The following is a 27,613-nucleotide window of genomic DNA, read 5'->3' as shown; positions in this document are numbered from 1 at the left end:
TGCTGTCTGATCGGGTCTCCATTTCTTTGAATTCGGCACCGCCGAGTACCCAGAAGTGATGTCATGACATGACATTACTTCTGGGTACTGGCAGCACCGAATTTATAAACTTACTGCATTCAAAACAGCCAAACTTGGCGTTTTGAATGCTTTTAAGTGCAGAGGAGGGGTTTGGGGTCTTTTAGACCCCCAGATCCCTTCACCACAGTACCTGTAGACATTAAAAAAAAAAAAAAAACATTTTTTAATGTCTGAAAATATCGGCAGATATCGGCCAATACTGATATCCGATGACCAAAATATCGGTATCGGCGGTAAAAAAACGATATCGGTCGATCAATACTTGTGCAAATGCTTGGTATTTGTACTGATACGGGTACCTGTTAAAATTGCATGCGATTCCTTGCATTGCAAATCACACCGCAAAGTATCGGTGCTTGGTATCAGCGAGTTTTTGACTGAAAGTATCGATACTCATGCTGGCCGATAAAAAAAACAGTATTGTATCGGGAGCTTTGGACGAGTACCAATACTTGGTGCAAATGCTTGGTATTGGCATTGATACCGGTATCGGTGCATCCCTAGTATATATTTAGTATTTACAGTATATAGTCACCTTTATTATATAAGCTTAATAACTTGGGAATACATGGGAATAGGTTCTCTCTAAACGCACGATGTGACCTAGCAATGTCAGACACATAACTCTGAAAGCCCTTAGACACGTAAACCTTCTATTCTTTTCACTTGTAGCTTTCCATGAGAAGTCAGGCTGCCTGTCCTGGCTGTAGTCTGTGTGTTCCTGGAATCTCATGTGATTCTATCCCCAGCACAAGGTCAGGCCACTGACTGCTCTGTAAATGTTTGCGCTACCAATGTAGAAGTTACGTGATTCCAAACACATCTATGTGCTCTTGTCTAGTGCATATCCTTGTGTAGAAGAAACGTCCTTATGTCTAGAAATATAACCGGTTGACATTTTGAACTGCATAAATTATTCTGTAGACATTTAAAAGGCGAAAACTTAAATGTTATTTGACTTGATTTCTATAGCACGCTATTTAACCTTTATCACTGTCCGCTCTTTCTAAAGAAAAGTCTAATCTATTGTAAAAAGGTATTCTCAAGTAAAAATAAAAATCTAAAAAGGCTTTTCAGTATTACAGGTTTGTATCTGAGCCCAGAGAATTTGATATCTGTGGCATTTTTCAGAAGACTGATGCATTGTAGCTACCTACATCCAGTGTAGTCTGTAGTGATTGCATGTCAATGCCGATGCATTATTTACCGCAGGGGTCTCCAAACTTTCTAAAGAAATGGCCAGTTTTCTGTCCTTCAGTTTTCTGTCCTTAAGGGGGCTGGACTGTGCCCAGTGAGAGTGAGACAATGCCCGATCTTTGGTATTAGGGGAAGAAATACAGTAGTTGGTGTCAGTGGAAGGAATTTTGCCCCATTTTTGTTGTCAGTGGCAGGATATATGCGCCATCATTGGTGTCAGTGGAAGGAATTATGCCCCATCATTGGTGTCAGTGGAAGGAATTATGCCCCATCATTGGTGTCAGTGGAAGGAATTATTCCCCATCATTGGTGTCAGTGGAAGGAATTATTCCCCATCATTGGTGTCAGTGGAAGGAATTATGCCCCATCATTGGTGTCAGTGGAAGGAATTATGCCCCATCATTGGTGTCAGTGGAAGGAATTATGCCCCATCATTGGTGTCAGTGGAAGGAATTATGCCCCATCATTGGTGTTAGTGGAAGGAATTATTCCCCATCATTGGTGTCAGTGGAAGGAATTATTCCCCATCATTGGTGTCAGTGGAAGGAATTATTCCCCATCATTGGTGTCAGTGGAACAAATTATTCCCCATCATTAGTGTCAGTGGAAGGAATTATTCCCCATCATTGGTGTCAGTGGAAGGAATTATTCCCCATCATTGGTGTCAGTGGAAGGAATTATTCCCCATCATTGGTGTCAGTGGAACGAATTATTCCCCATCATCATTAGTGTCAGTGGAAGGAATTATTCCCCATCATTGGTGTCAGTGGAAGGAATTATTCCCCATCATTGGTGTCAGTGGAACGAATTATTCCCCATCATTGGTGTCAGTGGAACGAATTATTCCCCATCATCATTAGTGTCAGTGGAAGGAATTATTCCCCATCATTGATGTCAGTGGAAGGAAATATGCCCCATCATTGGTGTCAGTGGAAGGAATTATACCCCATCATTGGTGTCGGTGGAAGGAATAGTACCCCATTGTTGGTGTCAGTAGCCGGAATAATACCTCAATGGCCAGATAAAGGCAAGCAAAGGGCCGCATCTGGCCCCAGGGCCAAAGTTTGGGGACCACTAATTTACTGCATTACAAAATGATATAAATGCCACAAATATCAGTCTGTCTGTAGGTATGTGTATTGAAACATGCACAGGGTCAGTGTTATTTGCAGTTCTTTCAAATAATATAACTTTTTCATATTTGATTTAGTCATTCTTTAAGGCCAGATTTGCACCAATGGGTTGCGCTAATGTGTAGTAGCATTGTAGTGGAATGTATTCCAAATGACACCCAATGTATTCCAAATGACAAAAGTAAGTTCTGATGGACCCCAGATGCAACTGTTTGCGCCCCGGGGCAATCATTTGTCTCTAACCGCAGCTAATCATTCAATGTACATCTAAACAGCTGCGGCTGCTGTCTGTCTCCCATTGCTTTGTATAGGCTAAGTGGCCACAACTGTTCACATACATGGGTGACTCCAGATACAGGAATCCTTTGGCAGGAGGTAATTGCCCATTTGAAGGAGAGCTATTGCAGGTGGTAGTGTAAGGGTAAAGTTCAACTTTAGTGAGAAAATTGAGTCCTGCTAGATGACTTCAGTCTGGGCCCTTTTTTAGGTATGCACATAAACATATATAGTAATTTACAATCTATTGCTCTACTGCATAAACAAATTATAATAAGTAATAGTTCATTTTCCAACAGTGACGTGTCAAATCCAATCACTACACTCCAGATAAAGTGCTGCTTTGGTGCATATAAAAAACTAATTGGTGTGCTTCCACCTCCTTCTGCCACCTCTGTGCTCCCAGAATGCTCACTTTATAAAGGCAACAAATAAGCCTTATCGTTGTAGTATAAATGCTTGTGTGCATCAATCTTGGATTCGTTCCAGATATTCCAGGAGTGTGCCGATAATTTTTGGTACTGGTCCCTTTAAGACTCCCACGCTAGCCCCATATATTAGGGTAAAAGAAGATATTCCTCCATGGTGTAGTGTTTAAAAGTGTCAAAATGTCTTAAAATCGTAACTATTACATTAAAAAACGCTCTGTACTGTGTAGATTAGGCGATTTGCAAGTCCCTTACATCACTTCTGGTCCGGAATACCCAACGCGTTACATCACTGCACATTAAAGCAGTGTTCCAGCCTCCAGCCTCCCCCTCCAAAAATTAAAAGTCAGCAGCTACACATACTTTACACATACTGTAGCTGCTGACTTTTAATATTAAGACACTTACCTGTCCCGGAGTCCAGCGATGTCGGCACCGCAGCCGATGTTTCAATCGGCTGTCGAGTGCTGCTGTCGACATTGCCGGTGAGGGAACCTGGCAGTGAAGCCTTGCGGCTTCACGGGCGGGTGCCTAATGCCCATACGCAAAGTGCTGCGCATTCGGATTGGCTCTGCTGCGGGGGAAGGAGGAGGGGGTCAAACTTCAGAGGGACAGCGCCGCGGCGCCGTCTCCTTGAAGTGGGGAAGGGTACCTGTCAGAAACAGGTACCTGTTCCCACCTCCCCCCTGAAAGGTGCCAAATGTGGCATCAGAGGGGGTAGGAAGCAAATGAGCGGAAGTTCCACTTTTGGGTGGAACTCCGCTTTAAGGCACTGCTGAGTTTGTAGAGGTTGATCTGCTGGCAGCCTTAAATCAGAATTGAACCCTCCTATCCTTTACAGTCAAGGAAGCTGCTTCTGTTTGTTATGCAACTCTCATGGTGTTGCTCATGTAATCGTTTGACCCTGACCATTTAAAGGTTGGACAGTTTGGTTTAGGGCACAAGCAAATGTGACAGATAGCAATTCCAAGAATGTTTTTTAAAACCGTTAAATAGGTTTTGTTCCACTTTATGATTTACTGCTATTCAGGGGCTCTGGGCTTTAGCAAAATGGCAGCCTCTGGCAAGAAGGAACAGGAGCAATGCTGGAGGCAATTTAAAGCACACACAATTTTTGGTAGCATAATTATTAATGTAGAATGTATGTTCTTTGTTAAAGAACATTCACTTTTATCAAGTTGTTATGGGTAAAGTTCTGCATAAAGATATGAAGGGAGCTGCCCCCCAGTGGCCCACCTGAACTGCAACAATACACCTGGACAGGGCTGTACACATGCTGCGATCATAATTGCTTTGCTTCACAGCCAAGGCATTTTAACTCAGACTTCAGAGTTTGACGGGCAGCACCGACTTTCAAACTCCCCCATTGAGTTCAATGGGGCTGCACCACAACCACAAGCCAAGCACTCCGCTCACAGCAATGTAAAACTGCCGTTCAGCAAATACAATATAAAATGAATAAAAACACAAAACACAGGTGTCTCCTGAACACCTGTCAACTGCAGATTTACCATCCTCTGAAAAGCCATCCACCCTAGATTACTTTTCACACGGCAGGAAGCTTACTGCAATTTTAAAAGAAGCCTAATGCTATCATTGTACATAAATGTTTTAGGAAACTTTGTATTATATATGAAGTCTCTGCTTCCTGCATTGCAGTGCTACACCAAGGTTGGACTTGCATGTAGGTAAGACACTACACTGTGAGCCACCTACATACATGTGGTGTACAGTGTAGTGTAGACCCCATAGTTTGTAGTCCATCTCAGGATCAAGCAAGAGGGTGGCTACGTTCCTACATACAGTGGAACTGGTGGGCAGCAAAAAAAAGGGGGGGGGGATTTGGAGATTTGGAGGAGGCTGAAAGCAACAAAAGAGACTTTGTTCATATAGTGTCACTTTAGGAAAAACACATTTTTGAAGTTCTATACATGACATTTAGAGAATAAAAGCCCATCATTGGTGACTTACACTCACCCCTGGGACTAGGTATGAGCAACAATCCCTGAGTCAGTGAACACCGCTCAGATCACAGGTGGTTTATCATCATGGTGGGTTCCCAGACTGACAGAACCTACATTAAAGCATTATGTGAAGAGCGTACAATTTTTTTTGTGTCTTTCAAATGCCGCTATTATTCACTCTGTTCTCGGAGAAAGTACAGCGATGAAGTTCAACACTATACATTATTAATTATTTCATCTGTGTCTTGTAAGACAGTTCTGACTAATCCAATGTGAGTCATCCCTGACAGATAGTTCCCTCTGTTTGTCCGCATTTGGTTTTCTGTAGATTGAATTTAAGAGGAATTTCACCCCCTCTGGTAAAGCGGTAATAAACTCTCATGTTTCACTTGTACCTACAAATAAGGTAATTACACACTATATTACCAAAAGTATTGGGACACCTGCCTTTACATGTACATGAATTTTAATGGCATCCCAGTCTTATTCCGTAAGGTTCAATATTGAGTTGGCCCACCCTTTGCAGCTATAACAGCTTCAAGTCTTTTGGGAAGGCTGTCCACAAGGTTTAGGAGTGTGTCTATGGGAATGTTTGACCATTCTTCCAGAAGTGCATTTGTGAAGTCAGGCACTGATGTGGGGAACAAAATGCCTGGCTCACAGTCTGCGCTCTAATTCATCCCAAAGGTGTTTCATCAGGTTGAGGTCCAGGCCAGTCAAGTTCCTCCATGCCAAACTCGCTCATCCGTGTCTTTATGGACCAGCGATGGTGGAAGTGCAGCAAGCAGAGACAGCACAGCGCTGGAGGGCTTCACTTGACAGGTAAGTCTGCTATAATGTGCCAGTGATGTGCACTGATAAATTAAATTAGGAAGGTCATAGACTTCTGAGGATAGTTGGTTTATGCATCTATGAAATAGCATACTCACCTGCCCAACAAATCCATTACTGTCCTACTGTGATCTTCCAAAAGCCGCCACGCTCAGGATTGCACCGCCCTCTTCTTCACAAACATCATCAGTTGGCCGGCTGTCTCTTTTGGGTCCTAGTAGCATGTTCCCCTGCACATACGCAGTGTGTTTCATGTAGTCTCAGTCCCATGAGACTTTGGGTGGGGGGAACATTATTTTTGGCCAGGACAGAAGCAGGTACCGCTTAATTTTTTTTTTTTGCTATTTCCTGAAAGATTGAAGGGGGGGGGGGGGTCGGTAAGATGCATGAAAGTAGTAAAAATGTGGCAAGACGTGGACATACACTATAAAGTGGAACTAAACCCTCCTTTCCCTCTCCTTTACAGCCAATGAAACTGCCATCTTAAGCTGGGTACATACGGGCCAAATGTCGGGAGACTTTTGCCGGTTCAAAAAAAACGGGTGACATTTGGCCCATGTGTATGTCCAAACACACACACAGAAGACCACTCAGGTGTGAGAAGTCCAACAATTAAAGTCGGGTGAACGTCAGACCCGCATTCCCGGCAGCTGTAATCTTTAGAAGTAGAGGACTGCACCCTGACTTGAAAATTGTAAGAATTTATTGAAGAATCCAAAAATCCATTAGATATAGTTGACGCGTTTCACAAAATCGAATTTGCTTAATCATAACCGTGTGTATGTCGGTCTGTCTGCACTTGGCTTGCTTCTGTCGAATGTGCATGCCGGAAAACCAGCAGCCAACCAACCGACTCCCGATCAGCGCTCTCTGCCTCTGCCATCTGCCATCGGAGTGTTCTGCCGTGGAAGGGGGGGCGTCTTTGACAGGTTTTTTTCATTTAACCCACTAATGGTGTGTACTAGGCTTTTGGCTCTTTTTGATCTGCAGATGCCATGGTGCTGCACGTGATCAGTTATCACCCCAGCCATTTGATGGCTTTTCAGTTCAGCTGAGAGTACAAACAACTGTGACAGTTATCATTCATAGCATGCCTTGCTATAAAAAAAAAAAAAAAAAAGGAAACAAAAAAAATGTATTTAGGGGATTCAAAATTTATTGAGTGGCTATTAAACAGGGGCTTGTTGAGCTACCGTAAATATTGGCTCAGGAAATGATATACTGGGCTGTATCTTTACTGTTCATCCCTACGGATGTGTCAGAATAATATTAAAAATAATAATATCACTAGGCTTATTCAGGGAACAACATGCACATGGAGGCATTCCATAGAACCAAGGAAAGGACGTATTTCCCTAATCTGGTTTCAGAAATGTAATTGGTTGCCGTGGGTTACATTGCTTTGTAGTGTTTTATCCATCCAGCTTTCTTGTTTCTTTATGACCGCCCGTGCTGTGCTTGTTTCCATTCTGATGGAACTCTGCTGCACCCCCACTTATTATAAACACGAGGAGGAGGATGAAAGTGCGACAGAACGCGGATTCTCTAGAAAGCGGAGCTCCAAAATTCAAGTGCTGCTGTCGCCACGACAACCGCAACATTATACCGCTAATCATCCCCTCTTACTGAAAGCAGAAGCCATTAACTATCCCTTATTACTACTAGGCGGCTTCATTCATGGCTTCACAGCTATTAAAGAGTGCATTATAAAAGAGGAAATCTCAGTGAATTTCCCCAGAGCTCCTTCACCAGTAATTTCCCTGGCACGGTCACAAGATGCCACTAGACACACATGCCGGCTTCATCTCCACCTGATAGTAGTCACAGGACATGGGGAAATCTGCAGCCTTTCCAGGAATGGAAACAGGCAACGGGGGAATAAAAATAGAGACTGATAATGTGACGGGAGCTGCACCGCCAGACCATGGAAATTACTGATATAAACTGGAAGAAAGAAGGGTTTAGCATTACCTACAACAACCCCAATTATATTCCAGCTGTCACTTTTATTGGTGTAGACTAGAACATAGCTGACTTCCAGAGGCAACACATTCTCCTCCACATCTGTACTTTATTATTAATAATTAACCTTCAGCATGTGTAAGTAAAAATAACCAAATCTTTCCATTTTTTTCTCTGCAATTTTAATTGAAGACTTCAGATTTCTTATGTATTATATAGCTACAGGGGTGGGGACAGCCCATACACATGTAGGGGGCCCAGGCATCCTGAGGGTCCCACTCACTGGGCCCCAACCAATGAGACCCGAGTTGTTGCTGCTATAGTAACTAGCAATTGCTAAAACAGGGTGGCCACGGAGTAAGCCAATGCAGCTCAATTAGTTCCAGCTGCAGGGGGGAAGGTGGCATTATATCATCTGCACTCCTCATCTCCCTGCAGACCGGATGCTGGTTTGGGCACCACGCCAGTCGCAGCTCAGCCATGTGTAAGCATGCAAGACTACTCACTGTGGACTGGTCTGGGGACAAGCTGTTAGACATCACAATGGTAAATTGATTGACAATGTTGCTGGATGTGGGCCTGTGTGTCTCTTTGTTGGACTGGGCTGTTTGTGATTGCCTCTTTGCTATATGGGGAGTCTCTTTCCTATATAGGGATGTCTCTTTGCTGAAATATATGAGGATGTCACTTTGCTGGATTGGGTTGTCTCTTTGCTAAATATATGGGGATGTCTCTTTGCTGGTTTGGGCTGTCTCTTTGCTGAATATTTAGGGATGTCTCTTTCTAAAAATATGGGGATGTCTCTTTGCTGGATTGGGTTGTCTATTTGCTAAATATATGGGGATGTCTATTTGCTGGATTGGGCTGTCTCTTTGCTCAATATATTGGTGGATGTCTCTTTCTAAAATTATGGGGATGGCTCTTTGCTGGATTGGATTTATTTTTATATATTATGTTGTAAGAGTGTTAAAATAAAAGTGGGTGCACTGAAGGACTCAGTGGGATGGGCAGTGGGCAGATTTGATGGGACAGCCAATGGGCGAGCCCTGGGGAATGTTGGTGGTGAGACCCAGGGGGGCTCATTCCCAAAGCTGTGTAAGGGGCCCCAACATTTCTGATGACTGCCCTGTATAGCTAATGCAAAAATGTTCAGAAGTATTTTTTTATTTACATTAGGCCTCATTCACCAGAGGGCGTACTATAGCGTATGCTTGTCCAAGGGCCGTGTTCACCCATGTGTTCTGTGCATCCCCTTGCTGGCAGGCTAATTCATGTAAATTGAGATGCAGCGGCAGCACGGAGACAGCTGCTGCTGCCAATTTGACACCCATGTGGGTGCAGGTCCCTGAACTCAAACTGTCTGCGTTTGAGGACATGCACAAATGTCAAATTGGGAGCAGCAGGTGTGTCCATGTAGCTCCTGCATCCTAATTTGCATAAGTGGAACTCTGAGCAGGGGGATGCACGGAACACTTGCGGGTAAACATGGCCCTTGCATGGGCATTTGCTATAGTACTCCCTATGTGGACAAGACCTTAAAGTGTTACTAAACCCAGGAGCCTGCATTCACTATATCTGATCTCCCACGGTACACAGAACATGGAAATGCAATTATTTTAGTAAACATAAACTGCTAAATACTTTTTCTTATCAGCAGTATATAGCAGTTTTGTGACTTCTATCAGTGTCTGTTTAAAGCTTGTAGGAGGAGTTATCATACTGCACTGGCTGTCCTATCAGGATGCAGGACCCCTGACCCTCTGTCTGGAGAGTGCTGATTGGCCCTGTGGTTATCACATGCACTCTCCCAAGAAAAAAAATAAAACTTGTAACTCTAGTAATACACACCAAACTGAGCATGTGCAGCCTGACTCCATAGACTCTGCCTTATCCGGACATGCTTTGGGGGCAATGCAAGATGGGGAGGACCTGTGCATACAGGATCAAACAGCCTTTTTACACAATGCTGAGAATTAACCCCTTAGGTTCCACAGTGAGTATACAAAGCATGCTTTACTGCATATAAAGACTGATTTTACTGTAGTTGGTTTATTAACACTTTAATGCTCAACTCTAGGCAGATATAAAAGACATCAAAGCAGATATTTACCCCCATCTCCTGCTCCACACCCGTTAAACCTTCGGATAGTTTTTTGAGGGGTGTTAGGTGCTTTCTTAGCAGGTCCTTGCACTGCTGTAAATCTTGCCTAGGCAAGAACAACATTCTATCCTGACAAAACCCTCCTGGAATACTAACATTACGCATTCCAGGAGGCATTGGATGATGCTGCACATCATTAAGGGGCTAGCTCGAAGAACCCAGAAAAGACAGCCGGCCCCCTGATAATGAAGAACTTCATTCAATTAACATGTAAATAAATGCAGCTCTGAGATCATTAATACATCACTAAGTCCCGATTCACACATATGCCATGCGGGAACCATGCGAATCCACTGTGGGTTCCCGCATCGTTTTCAACTGGCAGGCAGTTCACACTACTATATGTGAATCGCTGGGGTCGTCAATACAAAGTTAATGACACCCTCAGATCAGTTCGCATATCGCAGTGCGAACTGTCAGTTCGGAACAGGAATCATATCGCATAGGTGTGAATAACTATGTGATCCGATTCTGGTGAGGACCAAAATGTGTCCTGTGCGAGTTGCATCTAAATGCGATGCGAATTCAGCCATACAATATATAAGAAACTGTCAGGTGGTTTAACTTTGCAAAAGCTACCAAATAGTTTGTATTCTCATTTTGAATAGAGTAGGGGAGGGTTATAACCCCTGGCATTGTGTCACATTGGAGAAATTCCCATCACTTCCTATCTCATGGCTACAACAGGAAGTGAGAATGAAGGAAAGCCCTGGATGTCACTGGGGTCGTCTAGTGACCACTCAGAATGTCAGGGTTTTCTAGTGACCACTCAGAATGTCAGGGTGTTCTAGTGACCACTCAGAATGTCAGGGTGTTCTAGTGACCACTCAGAATGTCAGGGTGTTCTAGTGACCACTCAGAATGTCAGGGTGTTCTAGTGACCACTCCGAATGTCAGTGTGTTCTAGTGACCACTCCGAATGTCAGTGTGTTCTAGTGACCACTCTGAATGTCAGGGTGTTCCAGTGACCACTCAGAATGTCAGGGTGTTCTAGTGACCACTCAGAATGTCAGGGTGTTCTAGTGACCACTCAGAATGTCAGGGTGTTCTAGTGACCACTCAGAATGTCAGGGTGTTCTAGTTACCACTCCGAATGTCAGGGTGTTCTAGTGACCGTGACCACTCCGAATGTCAGGGTGTTCTAGTGACCACTCAGAATGTCAGGGTGTTCTAGTGACCACTCTGAATGTCAGGGTATTCTAGTGACCACTCCGAATGTCAGGGTGTTCTAGTGACCGTGACCACTCCGAATGTCAGGGTGTTCCAGTGACCACTCAGAATGTCAGGGTGTTCTAGTTACCACTCCGAATGTCAGGGTGTTCTAGTGACCGTGACCACTCCGAATGTCAGGGTGTTCCAGTGACCACTCAGAATGTCAGGGTGTTCCAGTGACCACTCAGAATGTCAGGGTGTTCCAGTGACCACTCAGAATGTCAGGGTGTTCCAGTGACCACTCCGAATGTCAGTGTGTTCCAGTGACTCCTAAGGAGGACATAGACAGAAATAAAACACTGACAGGTGTTCTAATCCCTCTCTACTCCTATTTAAAAAAAAAAATAGTTTTGGACTGCTTCCATTTTAATAACAAAATTAAAAAAGAACAATGCAAATTAAATGAGCAATGCCAACCTATCATCTTTCTTTGGTTCACTGTGGCAAGTTGACTTCCGAATGGTTACCATTATTTACCGCACACCATTGCTGCAAAAGGTTAGGCTGGCTGTAGATGATTTGTTGTTTTTTTTTGGTTTATTAACCACAGGGCTGATAAAAAATGGATTCCCCCATCCACACAAGTGGATCCTGTGCCATAGCATTCTGACAGCAGGGACTCCTCAGCTATCATAACTGTCATAATTAGTGTTGAGCGAACACGGACTGTATTATTCGGGTTCGTACCGAATAATTGGATTTTTGTTACCCGAACTTTACTGTATGTTCGGGTTTAAAATCCGTGTTCGGTAATTGTATTTCCTGTTTTGTATGTAATGGCGCGCTTTTAATGGCGGGCTTTCAACAGCCAATCAACAAGCGTTTAACTGGTGTGCCTTAAGCCATCCCAGCCTACTAATGTATTAGTAGCTGTGATTGGCCATCTGAAGCATGTGACCCATGTCTTTATAAGTTCGAGAGACCCAGCGCGGTGCGTCATTCTGCTGTAGTTTAGGGAGAGAGCACACATCATACGTGCTGGCTGCTGATTGGGACAGACAGTGAAAAATTGTGCCCGAAAAGAATGCAGGGACAGGTCGGAGTGTAGGCAGGGAAAGTTATTTGAGCATTTTAGGGACAGGCTGAAGAGATTAGGCAGGGACAGTCTACATCGATTTTGCTGTGTGGGGGGTGGTGCAGTGAATGATCTTTTTGAGCATTTTAGGGACAGGCTGGAGAGATTAGGCAGGGACAGTCTACATCAATTTTGCTGTGTGGGGGGTGGTGCAGTGAACAATCTTTTTGCCCTCACTTGAGCCCCATGAGGAGGAGGAGGAGGAGGGAGAAAAACATCTATTTTTATCATTCTGTTGTGTGCAGCGTTCAGCTATATTTCACTACAGATTGCTGTTCTAATCTGCTATTTAAAAATTACAAATTTAAATGGGAATTTTTTTTTAAGAGCACTTGCCATGCTCTTAACTACATTTTGCTGCCATTTGCAGCACTCTAGCCCTTTCCATTGTTTTTTTAGAGCCATTTTAGTGCCTGAAAGTTCGGGTCCCCATTGACTTCAATGGGGTTCGGTGTCCGGGTAAAGTTCGGAAAAAGTCCGGGACACGGACCCGGACTTTTTTTTCAAGTTCGGACGAACCCGCCGAACACGGACATCCAGGTGTCCGCTCAACTCTAGTCATAATACAACGATCAGTGCTGCAGCCAATTAGAAGCAGCTGCTGCTCAAATGGAAATTTTCCATCAGTCCTGTTCAAAAAAAGTTGAACGTTAGATTGACTTCTGTCAAGTAGGAACGGCCATAGATAGATCACAATTTAAGCCGGAATTTCCATCCATTTATGGTCCTTTCTTCCTTTCAATCCGGACATCAAAAAGTATTTTTATTAATTGTTTTGTATATATGGCACATTGTACTAGCAAAAGCACAACAATACTCAAAGAAACTGCACTTCATGCATTGATACCGCAGGGCGCCGGATATGATAAACGCCATTACCGGCGGCTTCTCTGTAGAATTTACAACAGCCGTCTGCGGCGGGGCGGTGGGACGTTGAGAGAATTGGAGACCTATTTTTGAGGATGTCGCTCTTACAGAAAAAGAAAATAAAGGCAATTGTATCAGGAAAGAAATATGCAATGGCAAGGGAAGGATGTCTGCTTTCTAAGACCTTATATGACTTTGTTGTGAGCCATTGCAGAATTCCTGAAGAATATTTTTTTGTTCTGCTAGGCGGGTGTTTCCTTCCTTGGGCACAGAACTAGCAGCCAGGGAATTGAGAGGATGTTAGGGATATGATTTTTGCAGCAGGCGGCAGAAGTCAAAAACATAAACATGATTAGCTTTATCTGTCTCTCACATCCTACAATTCATCTTCCTAAACCTTTAGGAAAAAAAAAAAAAAAGAAAGAAGAATGCAATTACATTGTGTAAGGCTGTTGGGGAGCTTGGAATAGAAAGCACACAATTTTATAGGATCTCATAATGTCATCTAATACCAGCTCCCTTGCTGTACACGTGCCTTGGTCTTAACTCAGCTTGGCATTGAGCCTTTCCAGAGGATGAAGGGCTTACAGTGACATCTAGTGGATGATTTCTATATAACACCCAACCATTATCATAGAAAGTGATGCAAATACGGTTCTTAACCACTTTAAGACCGGAAGATTTTGCTGCTGACCAGGCCCTATTTTGCGATTCGGCACTGCGTGACTTTAACGGACAATTGCGCGGTCGTGCAATGCTGTACCCAAACGAAATTGACATCCTTTTTTCCCACAAATAGAGCTTTCTTTTGGTGGTATTTGATCACCTGTGCGATTTTTATTTTTTGCGCTATAAACAAAAAAAGAGCGATAATTTTGAAAAAAACACAATATTTTTCACATTCTGCTATATAAAATTCCCAAAAAAAAATATGTAAAAATCAAAATTTTTTAACATTTTAGGCCAATTTATTTTCTGCTACACATTTTTGGTAAAAATTTTAGGCGTATTTTGAATGGTTTGCGTATAAGTTAATGCGTTTACTAACTACGGGAAAGATTTATGTCATTTTTATTGTTTTGTTTTTTTTTTTTTACTAGTAATGGCGGCGATCTGCGATTTTTTCGGGAGTGCAACATTACGGCGGACAGATCGGACCCCTAACTGACATTTTTGACACTTTGGGGTGACCAGTGACATTACTACAGTAATCAGTGCTAAAAATATGCACAGTTATTGTAATAATAATGACACTGGCAGGGAAGGGGTTAATACTATGGGTGATCAAGGTGGTCTGTTAGTGGGGAGAGATCGCCGGTGTCAGGTGGCCATCGGAGCCGCCTGACACTCAGGCCAGCTTCCCTGCTGACAAGCAGGGGCGGGAGCGCGCCGGCAGCGGCACGCGATCACCCCCTAGCCCCTACCAGGCGAGCACCGTAATTGTATGGGGCTTTGCCTGGGAGAGCCAGCCTGCCGCAGTACATCTGCGGTGGCTGGATGTAAAGTGGTTAAAGCCTTAAAGCGGTTATATCCTCACAAAAAAAATCAAACCCTGCAGGACACAGGCATAATGAGCTAGTATGCATCGCAGGACCTAGCAGGACTTATAGTGATACTAAAGACTTGTTTTTTTTTTTTTTCTTTAACATAACAACCATCTTAAACTTACCTGCTCTGTGCAGTGGTTTTGCACAGAGCAGCCCTGATCCTCCTCTTAGATGCAAAACAATCCTCCTGCACTCAAGTGAAAAAACAATGGGGGGTAAAAGAGGAATACTTCCAACGGGCTTAGATGGATATGACTACTGGTCTTGCTGCCCCCTGAGGACCAAGGGTATCCGAAAACAACTGGAAAACCACAAAAGAAAGGGGCGCACAGACCTAGTGCATTACCACTAAAATGTTTATTAAAATAGTAAAAGATAAGCATTATACTCACAAAGAAGATGTGAATATCGCACCTGACAACATATTCAACATAGGGTCTCCAAGGTTGCCACGGTACTACCACAGTGGTTTTTCATGCGGTACACAGCATGCCATCCAGCATCGCGTAGTACCCTGGCAACTTTGGAGAGCCTATGTTGAATATGTTGTCATGTGCGATATTCGCATCGGGTTTATAATGCTTATTTTTAACTATTTCAATAAACATTTTAGTGGTAATGCACTAGGTCGATGCGCCCCTTTCTTTTGTTGCTGATCCTCCTCTTCTCGGGTGCCCCGTCTGCGCTCCTGGCTCCTCCCTCCTGTCGGGTGCCCCCATAGCAAGCAGCTTGCTCTAGGGGCACCCAATAGGTGCGCTCCCGACCGTTGGCTCTGTGTGTCCATTTACACATGGTGCCGCAGCTCCGCCCCCTCCATCTCCTGATTGGCTCACTGGCTGTGATTGACAGCAGCAAAAGCCAATGGCCAAAAACCAATCAGGCGTGCGAGTCCCCGGCAAGACTCTCGTAGACATCGCTGGATCGAGAGGGGGCTCAGGTAAATATTAGGGGGGGGTTGCTGCACACAGAAGGTATTTTACCTTCATTCAATAGTCTCTCAGTCTCCCTACTTAACAACTGTTGACGTTATCAGGCACACAGGTAGTGGATTGTTTCAGCGAATAGGCAGACCCATTGACATTCATTATGAGAGTGAGCAGTAAAGCACAAACTTTGTGTAACATTGTAAAGTAGAAAGCGTGGCATGTGTATGTGAGGAGTGCTGCCATACATTCATTAGGCTTGCACTGCAACAGTTAAATGCTCGCTTAGCTTTAGGGGTCATGGAAAAGGCATGGGGGCATGGGATAGATTTACTTACCCAATGCTCTGCACTGTTAGACCAGTCCCTGCAGCATCTGGTCCCTCATGCTCCCGCAGTCTAAGGTCCTGATGTCAGCCAGACTGATTAAGGGTCCATATCCCTCCATTGGACGTGAAGATGTCGAAGGACAGTCCACTGCTGGATCATGGGGGTGCACCTGTCTGCTGGAGGAATGAAGCATCAGGTAAGAAAAGTGCTTTTTCTTTCCCCTAGACTAAAGCAGCTAAAGGGGAACTCCGGTCTTACATTAGCTAATTCTAAAACCGCTTCCACTTTGTTTTAACACCTAAACCAAGTACCTTGTGGAAGAAAGAAATGTATGCTTACCTGTGTCTGCACAACTGCTAGACAAAGCAAAGGGGGAGTTTTTTTTATTAACCAACACTGTTTTTTATGTTTACACAGATTCATTGCAAAGCAACCTGGACTGTACATTTGGCTGGGGGTTACGGAAAACATTCTGCCAGTGGGAACATGATCACACCTTGAGCCTCAAGTGGACTTTGGTGAACAGCAAAACAGGCCCAGTGCAGGATCACACAGGTAGGTCAAAACCCGCTTTAATGTTAGAATGCCTGTTGTATAACTCTTCTGGTTTGGATGTGATAACAGTGCCATCTAGTGGAAATAAATGTATTACATGTGTCAGCTTCATTTCTTGCCGATCGCCCGCAGTACATTTACATCATGAGTTTGATCAGTGTCATCTTAAGAGCATTATAGGCCTCTGGGCAATGAAGTGCACTGGGGCCCCACCTACACATTCACCCATGAGAATAATAATGCAGATTGTAGATAAGGCTATATTTATTGGTACAGCAGTGCCAGGCTAATGACAGCTTCCAAGTTCTGCGGCTGGGTCCAGTGAACCCACACATGGACGCGAGTCAAACTCAACTGTCCTGTGTGTGCCTGTTCCTGTGGAGGAGGAAGGCATTCCTGCAGTTGTGGGCTCCCCCTCCACAGGCCCAAGTGCCCTGACAGCACCACAGGGCCAACAGGCGCTTGCCACCTGCTAGGTTCGGCGGCGGGATGCACACAAGAGTCAAGACTAATGCTTGGCTGTGGTTGGGTCGCTGGGCAGGTGGGGCCCCCATGGCAGATGGGGCCCCTGGGCAACTTCCCAGCGTGCCCATTCGGTAAGACAGCCCTGAGTTTGATGTTTAGTACTGGGCTTATGGCTGGCATATCTCCAGTATCATTTTATTTTGTGGGCGATTTGACATCAGATAAAAGTGATCTCAGTGGCAGATTCCCCATGGGATCACTTTTAGAGGCAGTGGGAGAGGTGACCCCCCTCCCTTAGCTTTTAGCTAGTTTCCGGGTTTACCGGAGTCATTGGTAAACCCAGAAGCGATCTAATCTGTTGGATGGATAGGCATGAAGTCGAGTGAGGGCAAGATGGCCCCCACTCAGCTTTATGCCCTTGGAGGACTAGGGAAACCTTCAACGTATTTTCCCGGTTCTCGGGCTTAAAGAGAAGATTTTTTTTCCAAGTCAAAGGGTTTTTTCTTTTCTTTTTAAGGAAAATTTGAGATCTGGGGTCTTTGGGGCCCCAAATCTCTCAATAAAGAGGACCTATCATGCCTATTTCTATTACAAGGGATGTTTACATTCCTTGTAATATGAATAAAAGTGATTAAAATGAATAAATAAATAAAGAGACAGTCAAAAAATAAAAGGCAAAAAAAATAGAAAAAAAAAATAAAGCGCCCCATCCTTCCGTGCTTGCGCGCAGAAGCGAACACATACGTAAGTCGCGCCCGCATACATGAATGTGTTCAAACCACACATGAAGTATCGCCGCAATCATTGAAGTGAGAGCAATAATTCTAGCACAGAAACGGGTAACCTTTAAAACATTTGAAAGCACCACCAATGGAGATTTTTAAGTACCGTGGTTTGTTGCCATTCCACGAGTGTGCGCAAATTTAAATTATAAGTTAGGTATCTATTTCACATTATACAAAAAATTGGGCTAACTTTAATTTTTTTTTTTTATTATTCATTAAAGTGTATTTTCTTTTAAAAATTGTGTTTTTAAAATATTGTGTTCATAAAATATTGCAATGATCGCCATAAACATTCTCGTAGGTCTCTGCTAAAAAAAAAATATATATATATTTATATATATATATATATATATATATATATATATATATATATATATATATATATAATGTTTGAGAATTCTAAATCATTTTCTAGCAAAAAAATACAAATATTTAAACTTGTGAATAAAAAGTTCAAGAAAAGGCCTGGTCACTGAGTGGTTAAGTTTGAGGCCAGGTTCACACATGTAATTTGCATAGGAATCGCAGTGCATTCCGGGCCATGGATTTGTATGGCTCAAATGGCACTGCATTCACACCAAACTCGAACAGGACCTTTTTTTTTTTTGTCCGCACCAGAATTCACACTGCATTTTGCAAACTGATTTTGGAGTGTCGTTAACTTAACATACACTCCGCAATCTGTTCGTACCTATGGATTAGGATTTTGATGTGGTGTGGATTTGCAGCCAATTCACTGCATCTAGTGTGAACTGAGCCTTACGCACGTTTTCGCTGATAGCACATCAAGGATGCAGCAAGCAGAATTTTTATTTTATGCACCATACCTTGGGCCCTTTCACACGAACGATCCGATCAGATCCGCCTGTCAGTTTTTTAGGCGGATCTGATCGGATCCTCCATGTATCCCTATGGGGCAGCGGATGTCAGCAGAGACATGTCCGCTGACACCCGCTGCCATCCGCATCCGGTCCTGTGCATGAAATCTGGACGGATGGAAACCCTATTTTCCATCCATCCAGGGGATCGGATCGGATGGGATCGGATGAGAGCGGACGGGCGGTCCGCTCTCATCCGATCCCCCATAGAGAGCAGCGGGGATCTGATATCTCCCTCTCCGCACACTAATGAACTAAAAGGCACATAAAACACACAAGTGATAACCAGGCCTCACACAAATTGTTACCAACAAGCTTAAAGATAATCTTAGGTAAACAATAAGCAAATAAGGGGGTTGAGTTACTAAAACTGGAGAGTGCAAAATCTGGTGCAGCTGTGCATGGTAGCCAATCAGCTTCTAATCTCAGCCTGTTCAATTAAGCTTTCCCCAATAAAACCTGGAAGCTGATTGGCTACCATCCACAGCTGCACCAGATTTTGCAGGCTCCAGTTTTAGTAAATGATCCCCTTTGTATGAATAAAAGAGTCATGCACATTCTTTCTTGAATCTTGGTGTGCGTTGTGTATTTCCTCCAGATCTGTAATCCAGTGTGAAGCTTTACCTCTGTGCAGAACTTCCTGTAACAAAAAAAACGGTCACTGCTCTCCCTCCTTCTGCGCAGTGACTGGTCTTGTCTCTGCCCCCTCCTCATGTCTCCACCCCCATCTCATGTCTCCGCCCCTCCTCATGTCTCCGCCCCCTCCTGTAGTTTTCTGCAGGCAACCTCCTTCTGCTCTGCTTATGCACAGGATATGTGCAGCACAGTAACGGGGTCAAAGGGTAATATCTGGGTTTACAAGGATAATTTAGTACACACAAAGCATATTTATATATTTTGTCGCTATTGAGGAACATATTTAAATTAAACAATTTTGTGTCCGGAGTTAAGCTTTACCCACTTGCAATAAATTAAATTATATTAACTATGTAAAACGAACAACAAAAGCAGCCAAACCAACAGGTTTCAATGTTCCCATTATTTCAGTAAGATGTGACCGTTCTGTGCTACAGATTGCAGTCCCATACTCAGCTCGGAATGCGTTACACAAGGGTACATGTTTAAAAGGGTAAATTTATATCAATTTAGTCACAGACAGCATTGTTTGTATTCTCCTCCCTGCTGTTTGATGGGCAGCGTGCAGAAAATTAACATTGTGTTTGATGAATTGAGCCGCTAATAAAACATGATCTAATCGAGTTGAACGGCCAAGCCTCTCTTCATCTTGGACAGTGAACTGACTGCAGCTCTGCAGCTGAGCATTAAACAGCCTGCTGCTTTGTTCCGCACAGCTGATCAGGAGCAGAGCCATGCAGCTATCGCAGGAAAGCTCTTAGACCTGCTGGAATCTAGGTCACATGACTTATTTATGGCATTTTTACTAATAGGAAGTTTTCTCATTTTTGCTGCAGAATCGCCTTACTACAAGTGTAATGACATTGCACATAGGAAAAACAGGCAGGTTATAGTGACGAGAGAGTGTAATATCTGCCACCAACAAAAATTATTTTTTATTTATTGCAGAATTCAGCAAAGATTCAAAAGCCTCGCTGTAGCAAAAATAACAGTTTTCTTCCACAGTGAATCTATACTCAAAATAAATATATATAATAAACATTACGTATGTATGTATTATATATATATATATATATATATATATATATATATATATGTATGTATGTATTATATATTTAATAAAGATTATATAAATATATATAAATATATAATGTGTGTGTGTGTTATATACAATAATAATTATATATATAGTATTTTTGCTGGGATGGGAAAAAATAAAAATAAAGGCCAAAATATATATAATTTTTTATTATGAACTTGGAGCAGCATTTTCTGCAGGAAAGGTAGATATTTTGGCCTTTCTTTTTATATATATAAAATGCTGCTCCGGGTTCATAATAAAAAATTATATATATATATCTTGGCTTTTCTTTTTATTTGTTCCCATCCCAGCAAAGAGAATATATATATATATATATATATATATATCATTTGTGTGTGTGTATATATAATTATTATTATTGTATATAATACACACACATATATATATATATAATTATATATACACACACACAAAAGATATATATATATATATATATATATATATATATATTCTCTTTGCTGGGATGGGAACAAATAAAAAGAAAAGCCAAGATATATATATATAATTTTTTATTATGAACCCGCAGCAGCATTTTATATATATAAAAAGAAAGGCCAAAATATCTACCTTTCCTGCAGGAAATGTTGCTCCAGGTTCCCTCTAGTGTTGGGATTTGGCCTGCCCCTTCAGCAGTTATTACATGTTCATTAGCTGCACACCAGGGACTTGCAGGTTTTGGATAGGTGAAGGATATTTCCAATATTCCACTATGACTTTTTGTCTCACTTCCTTGCTATGTTTGGAAATTTAAAGCTGAACAGATAGAATATTCACAAATTAGTGCCTACATTATTATAACATTTATTTATCGGATGTAAGCAGTGTATGTATGAAGATTTGACCTGGATGAGCCCTTGTTTAGTCCTTGCACAGCAAAACTGGAGTGTGAGAGGAAGAAACAGTACAAGAAGCCTGTCAGTGTATGTGCTGACAAGGAGCATGTTGGTAGGAGGGGAGAGCATGACAAAGAGATAAACAGGATATGATGAAAGCTTGAGTAGTTTAGCAAAAGATAACTGGGCAGAGCTGACACCACTAAAGTCCACAAAAGACACAGCATTTGAAGTTCACAAAAAGGCTGTGTCTTGTCAGCACATGACAGGAGGGAGTTTGGAGCTAAGGTGGGGTAATGTGCATTTTCTTTCCCTGACAAACACTTTAAGAACACCTTTCTTTTCTTTTTCTCAGGAGATGGAAATTTCATTTACTCTGAAGCTGATGAAGGACACAGGGGTAAAGTGGCCCGACTGTTGAGTCCTGTGGTGGACTCCTCCAAATCCGCCCAGTGCATGACCTTTTGGTACCACATGTCTGGTGCCCACGTTGGTTCTTTAAGCATCAAGCTAGAGTACCTAAATCAGGAAGGCTTCGGTCAGATGTTGTGGACAGCCGGTGACAACGAGCCCCGGGATGACTACTGGAGGGAAGCCCGGGTGTTACTACACAAGTCACTGAAGCAGTATCGGGTAAGAGCAAACACACGTCCTCTTCTTTTCCATGGTGTGGGCTTGCTGTCTTTACAGGGATTGGGTTCCCGCAATGGGACTATATGTTTGGCAAACCTCTGTTTTGTCTACTCATTAGAGAGATTCACCTTTATTTCCTGTCCCATTGACAACTTGACATATTCTCTACCCCTAGATTTTGTTGGAATTTCATCCTGGGTTAAACAGGTTTTTATAACATTACGTCTTATTTCTACTCAGGTGGTGATTGAGGGCACGATTGGCAAAGGAAGCAGTGGAGGAATTGCTGTGGATGATATCATTATTGCTAATAACATACTTCCTGAACAATGCAAAGGTAGGTTGCCTAACACAGGCTAAGCTTGCAAGTCACCATCCACTTAGACCCCATTCACACTAGCGCGACTTGTCAGGCGACTTGGTCGCCTGCCATTGATTAGCACAGGACCCTTTCTAATAGGAGCGACACAAGTCGCTCCGACTTAGAAAAAGGGTCCTGTACTACTTTGGGGCGACCTGGAGGCGACCTGCATTGACTTCAATGATATGAAGTCCGTGCATGTCGCGCCGTGCACCGCGACTTCACAGGTCGCCCCAGCAAGCAGCGTCGCCCCTATGTGAACGGGGTTTTAATGTTGTATTTACTAAGCTGCAAAACATTTATGAGCAACATCACTGAGGAAGTTTGGAGGTCATCGATGGCCTTTGGTGGCATTTATGTGAATGACTTCAGCAATTTCACTGGCCTGGAACAAACGTAGATTCTGAGTTCACAGTAACTTCACTTACTCAATGCTTGTTCCAGGTCAGGGACTCAGAAAGCCACTAATAGCCAGGAAACTGAATAATTCAGCAAGCTTCAAGCTTCTTGTGGAAGCCTTTACCATAATCATAATTCAGCTCCAATTTGGGGAGGTAAAACAAAAATGTTAATGGCAGTGCTGACTGTGCTTGGAGGCAGAGAAAAGTGCCATCTGTGAAAGCAGCTATATTGTTGCTAGCTGCATGTTTGGATGGCCATGGGGAAGGGGCCTATCCAACCTCACAGCTAGCCTTAAGCCCCGTACACACGCAACGAGTGTTTTTTTGTTGATTGGAATGTGCCTAGACTGCACACAAATTTTCTCGCCCAACAAAAATCTACTTCAGAAGTGATGTCATGTGTTGGTTAGCTTTCTTTGTGTTTTTTCTTCACTGAGCATGCCCAGACTTGCTCATCAGATTTTTCCCTGTCGAAATCTGTACTGACTGACGGAAAATCGGCAGTGTTTTGACGGCCAACAAAAATTTTATAGTCTGCACACCAGATTTTTTTCAGCCGAAAAGTCGGAGTCGGTTATCGGAAGCATCATACTAACAAGCCGAAAATCAGCAGATCGGACGTTGGCCGAAAATTCCCTGCCAATTTTCAACGTGTGTGTACGGGGCTTTAGACAGCACTTAGGAAGATGGGACAAAGTACTACATTCTTTGTACTTTGTCCCCTAAAGAACAGAACACAAAAAAAAAAATCATATTGAGACCTTTTCTTTAACCACTTGCCGACTGGGCACTTTTACCCCCTTCCTGCCCAGAACAATTTTCAGCTTTCCGCACTGTCACACTTTGAATGACCATCGCACGGTCATGCAACACTGTACCCAAATGACATTTTTATAATTTTTATTCACACACATAGAGCTTTCTTTTGGGGGTATTTAATCACTGCTAGGCAAAAAGAAAGACTGAAAATTGAAAAAAAAAAAAAAATACTAGTTTCTGTCAGTAGATTTTGTAAATAAGTAATTTTTCTCCTTCACTGATGTGCGCTGATGAGCCGACCCTGATGGGCACTGATGAGGTGGCACTTATAGGCACTGATGAGGCAGCACTGAAGGGCACTGATTAGGTGGCGCTGATGAGGAGGCACTAATATGCTGCACTAATAGGTGGCACTGATATGCAGCACTGATGAGCACTGATAGGTGGCACTGATGGGAACTGATAGGTGGCACTGATGGGAACTGATAGGCGGCACTGGTGGGCAATGATAGGTGGCACAGATAGATGGCACTGATGGGCGGCACTGATGGGCGGCACTGATGAGCACTGATGGGCACTGAAAGCCGCACTGACTGGCATCAATAATGGGCACTGATTGGTGTCACTGATGGGCAATGCTGGGGCTGTACTGTAATCAGGGCATGATCGCGGGTGGCCAGACCCACTGATTGACTCCCGCTGTGTCCAATCACAGTGGGAGCGTGACTCTGACTGTTTGCGTGCCCCCCCCCCCCCCCCCCAGAGCCTTTGTAAAAAATCAGGTACAGGTACGTGATTTTGCGCTTAAGGGCCATCCTGCTGCAGTAAATGTATGTGGTCGGTCCTTAAGTGGCTAAAACGATTTCTAGGAGAACCAGTAGTAAAATCGATTGATCGAGATTCAAAATTCCTCATACATTGTTGGTCAGTAGAAAGAATGCCATTCTTACAGACAACTAATAAGACAATTGGGTCATGCTGCTGGTTTTGCTATGTGGCATTGGTTCTGAAACTATGCAGGCACCATTAAATGGCAGGTCATTTAGCCACAGCTCATGGAACCTCTAGCAAACTCTGGAGGAGCTCTAGTGTGCCACAAATTCTTGGTTGACAGTGGATGGCCTACAGCGTGTGTGAACAGTCTGCTGGGGTGTTTAAAAGCCAATTGTAGAGGGCGCTTTAAGAAAAAGGGTTCTGTACAAGCCTAATAGTACAGTGCACATTACAAGACTTCTACTGATGATTACCAGTGGCTTCCTCCTTATCACAGCAGCTTGCACAAACACACAGGGAGGATGCAATCCCGATAGGACCAGTAAAGCCTTCAATTAGCTTGTTTAGCACAGGCTGCTGGGACAAGGGCCGATAAATAATCTGCTGTTGGGAGGGTTTTTATTCTTTATTTGAAACTGAGCAATATGAAAAGTAGGGATGAAACCAATTGTAATTTATAGCGTGACTCAGTTATACTTACCTTGGTTTTAGCATAAGAGGCTGGCATTTTTATTTGCAGTAAAGCTAATTGTGTTTTTGTGGTTATTTAGGTCCTGACTCGTCAGAACCTGGGATAAGAACCGAAGACAAAAATAATGATAAGCCAGGTATCGCCAACTTCTCTTCATTATATACAACTTGATGTGATATAAACATCTTATTAACCTGACTGGGAAACATAAATAATAAAGAAAACAGAATAGAGATTGTCAGAAAAAAATAAACAAAGCTTTAATATTCTAATCTCCAAAAATAAAAGAACCATATTTAAAATCATGTTAAATAATGTAATTCATCCTGGAGTGGGTGGATTCATTTCAACGAAGAAATATAAGGTTTTTTTAATTATTATTTTATTTATTTTCTTTCATTTATTTAGTTATTTATTTATTTTCTAGAGGGCGGGGGAGGGGAGGGGAGCAATAGGCTGGGGAGGGGGTAAAGGAGAGGGGGTAAAAAATTTTGAGGAAATTATGTAGGGCTCTGTGTATCATCCTCGCAAATGACATATACATCAAATTATTAGGTAGAAATGCAATAGTCATGTATTGCTTTCTTAAGAGCCATGAGCCGAGCAGGCGCACCAGGTACATATGGGTGTAATGTAAGTGTGTATGCTGTACTCGACAATTAGATTTACAGTTCTTATTTTGATCTGTTGTATATTAAGGATTATGTATGTGTGGGATGTTTTATAAGTTATTATAAATAAAGTTTAGTAGAAAAAAATAAAGAAAAAAAAAAAAATTAATTCATGACCTATTGCTTAAAATGTACAATTTATTAGGGGTACATAGTACATACTCAGTACATAGTAGTCATATACAGGCAAGAGCTTTGACTGATAAAGTAAGCCTTTATACTACAGCTAGCCTGAAGATATCACTGTTGCCTGAAGGTAGCAGTATTTTCTGTTCTGTTAAATACTGTAATTGTTCGATACAATTATCCTATAAAAGAGAATAATAAATGAAAATAGAAAATGTACCAAATAAAAGCCCTATATGTCCTTAAATAAGATAAAACTTATTTAGGTATGCAAATGAATCATAGAGTTATTATCAAGTTAACCAACTTACTTGGCCTGAGCATCTAGGCATCAGTGATCGCTGATCTCGAACAGGTTAAACTCTAAATTTAGGACAGCTTTAAGTCCTACTTTTGTAGAGCTTATTTTACAAATTCAAGTCTAGCCTTCTATTTAAGCTCATTTTACCAAGGAAATTGGTAAAAAAAATAATTTTTCTTAACAGTCTTTATTTTTTCTTAAACAGGGATTACTCCAAATTACTCTGGTGATGACCGTGCTGATGAGAGCATCTCCAAGAAGCCAGGCGGTGTACTAAAGACCCTGGACCCCATCCTCATTACCATCATTGCCATGAGCGCTTTGGGAGTCCTACTTGGTGCCATTTGTGGCGTGGTTCTTTACTGTGCCTGTTGGCACAATGGCATGTCCGAGAGGAACTTATCTGCCTTGGAAAATTATAATTTTGAACTTGTGGACGGTGTCAAGTTAAAAAAAGACAAACTAAACACACAGAATACATATTCAGAGGCATGAAGCAGCAAAAAGGAAATAAAGATGTTGCAGATAAATTCAGCGGAAAGACTAAAGTCAGTTTCGGTGGAGGCGGACCAATGATCTTTTACTGCTAGGCTATAAAATGCATTGGTTGACGTGAAGCCAAACTTCTCTCAGGAGCTTCGGTGAAAATACCTGAAAACTATGGACGCATATACAATCTGAATCATGTACAGCTGGCTTTTCGGTTTTTTTTTTTTTTTTGGGATAATCAGATGCTGGTTTTGAGACCAATTATGATTGACTTTATGGTTTTGTAAACTCCGTTCCATTTTGTTTTGCTTTTCTGCTGCGGATATCTTTGTTGTGAGCAGAATCCAGAATACTGTCACAGAAATACACTGAGTGGGGTTCTGCGGATGGTCACATTGTATGCCACCTCCACCAAGTCCCCCACCACATGCATCATAGGACTTGCAGCACGAATTTCTCCTCCTGTTTGTGCATATCTGTTTGTGCTGTGTATAAAGCAACAAAGGCTTAGGAAGTCCTAAACAAAATGTGCCACTATGATGTTTTCTGGCAATTTTTAAAGCAAAGCTACCCATTAATGTTGTGTTTCAGTGTTGTTCTGGAGCATAGTGCTTTAAAACGTCTCTAGGGTTCATGCACCGTCATCAAATGCAATGGGCAATAGAGGGTACAGCCTACCCTTAAGACAATGTTGTTGGCACTGGCTAGTGGATGTCCTCTCAAGTGCCTTTTTTGTGTTTGTGTTAGTTTTGACTGTGTTCTCACTGATTGCAACAATGCTTTTGTTTCAGTCGTTATCATTATACGCCCTTGTCTAGGACTATGTACCATGACGGCCAACAAAAAAAATGTGATGGCCTCTCAAAGGCAAGGGCTACCACTGAATCATCAACTCAACTGAAAGTTTTTATTTTGAAACAGAATGATTTTTTTTCTTTTATTTTACTGTGGAATCCATTAATTTTTTTTTTTTTTTTTTTAAAGGCTGCAATATCCCATTTTTTTCTCTGTAGAATGTATTCAACAGTCTATACTCAACTCTGAGTAAACAATGTAAAGGTTTTTGCCATAGATTGACAGGCAAAACACAGCTCTGTTTCCGATACTGAATGATCCTCTGGTGTAAATCCAATAAGGGAAACTTCTTACATTAAACCTACAAAGTCT

The 27,613-nt window shown here is 42.5% G+C and overlaps 1 protein-coding gene across 1 annotated transcript in view; it reads left to right on the top strand.

Annotated features, from left to right (window-relative positions):
• NRP1 (neuropilin 1) overlaps positions 1-27,372 on the top strand; it is a 241,014-nt gene extending 213,642 nt beyond the window's left edge. The window contains exons 13-17 of the mRNA XM_082258742.1: positions 16,404-16,541; positions 21,596-21,873; positions 22,114-22,210; positions 24,939-24,995; positions 26,163-27,372. Coding sequence (XP_082114868.1) covers positions 16,404-16,541; positions 21,596-21,873; positions 22,114-22,210; positions 24,939-24,995; positions 26,163-26,452 — 860 coding nt within the window. The 3' untranslated portion in view covers positions 26,453-27,372. The remainder of the gene's footprint in view (positions 1-16,403; positions 16,542-21,595; positions 21,874-22,113; positions 22,211-24,938; positions 24,996-26,162) is intronic.
• Positions 27,373-27,613: the final 241 nt, after the last annotated feature.

This window comes from Pelophylax lessonae (assembly GCF_965119305.1).
Source record: "Pelophylax lessonae genome assembly, chromosome: 5".
Lineage (NCBI taxonomy): Eukaryota > Metazoa > Chordata > Amphibia > Anura > Ranidae > Pelophylax > Pelophylax lessonae.
This window is presented reverse-complemented; position numbering and strand designations above follow the sequence as displayed.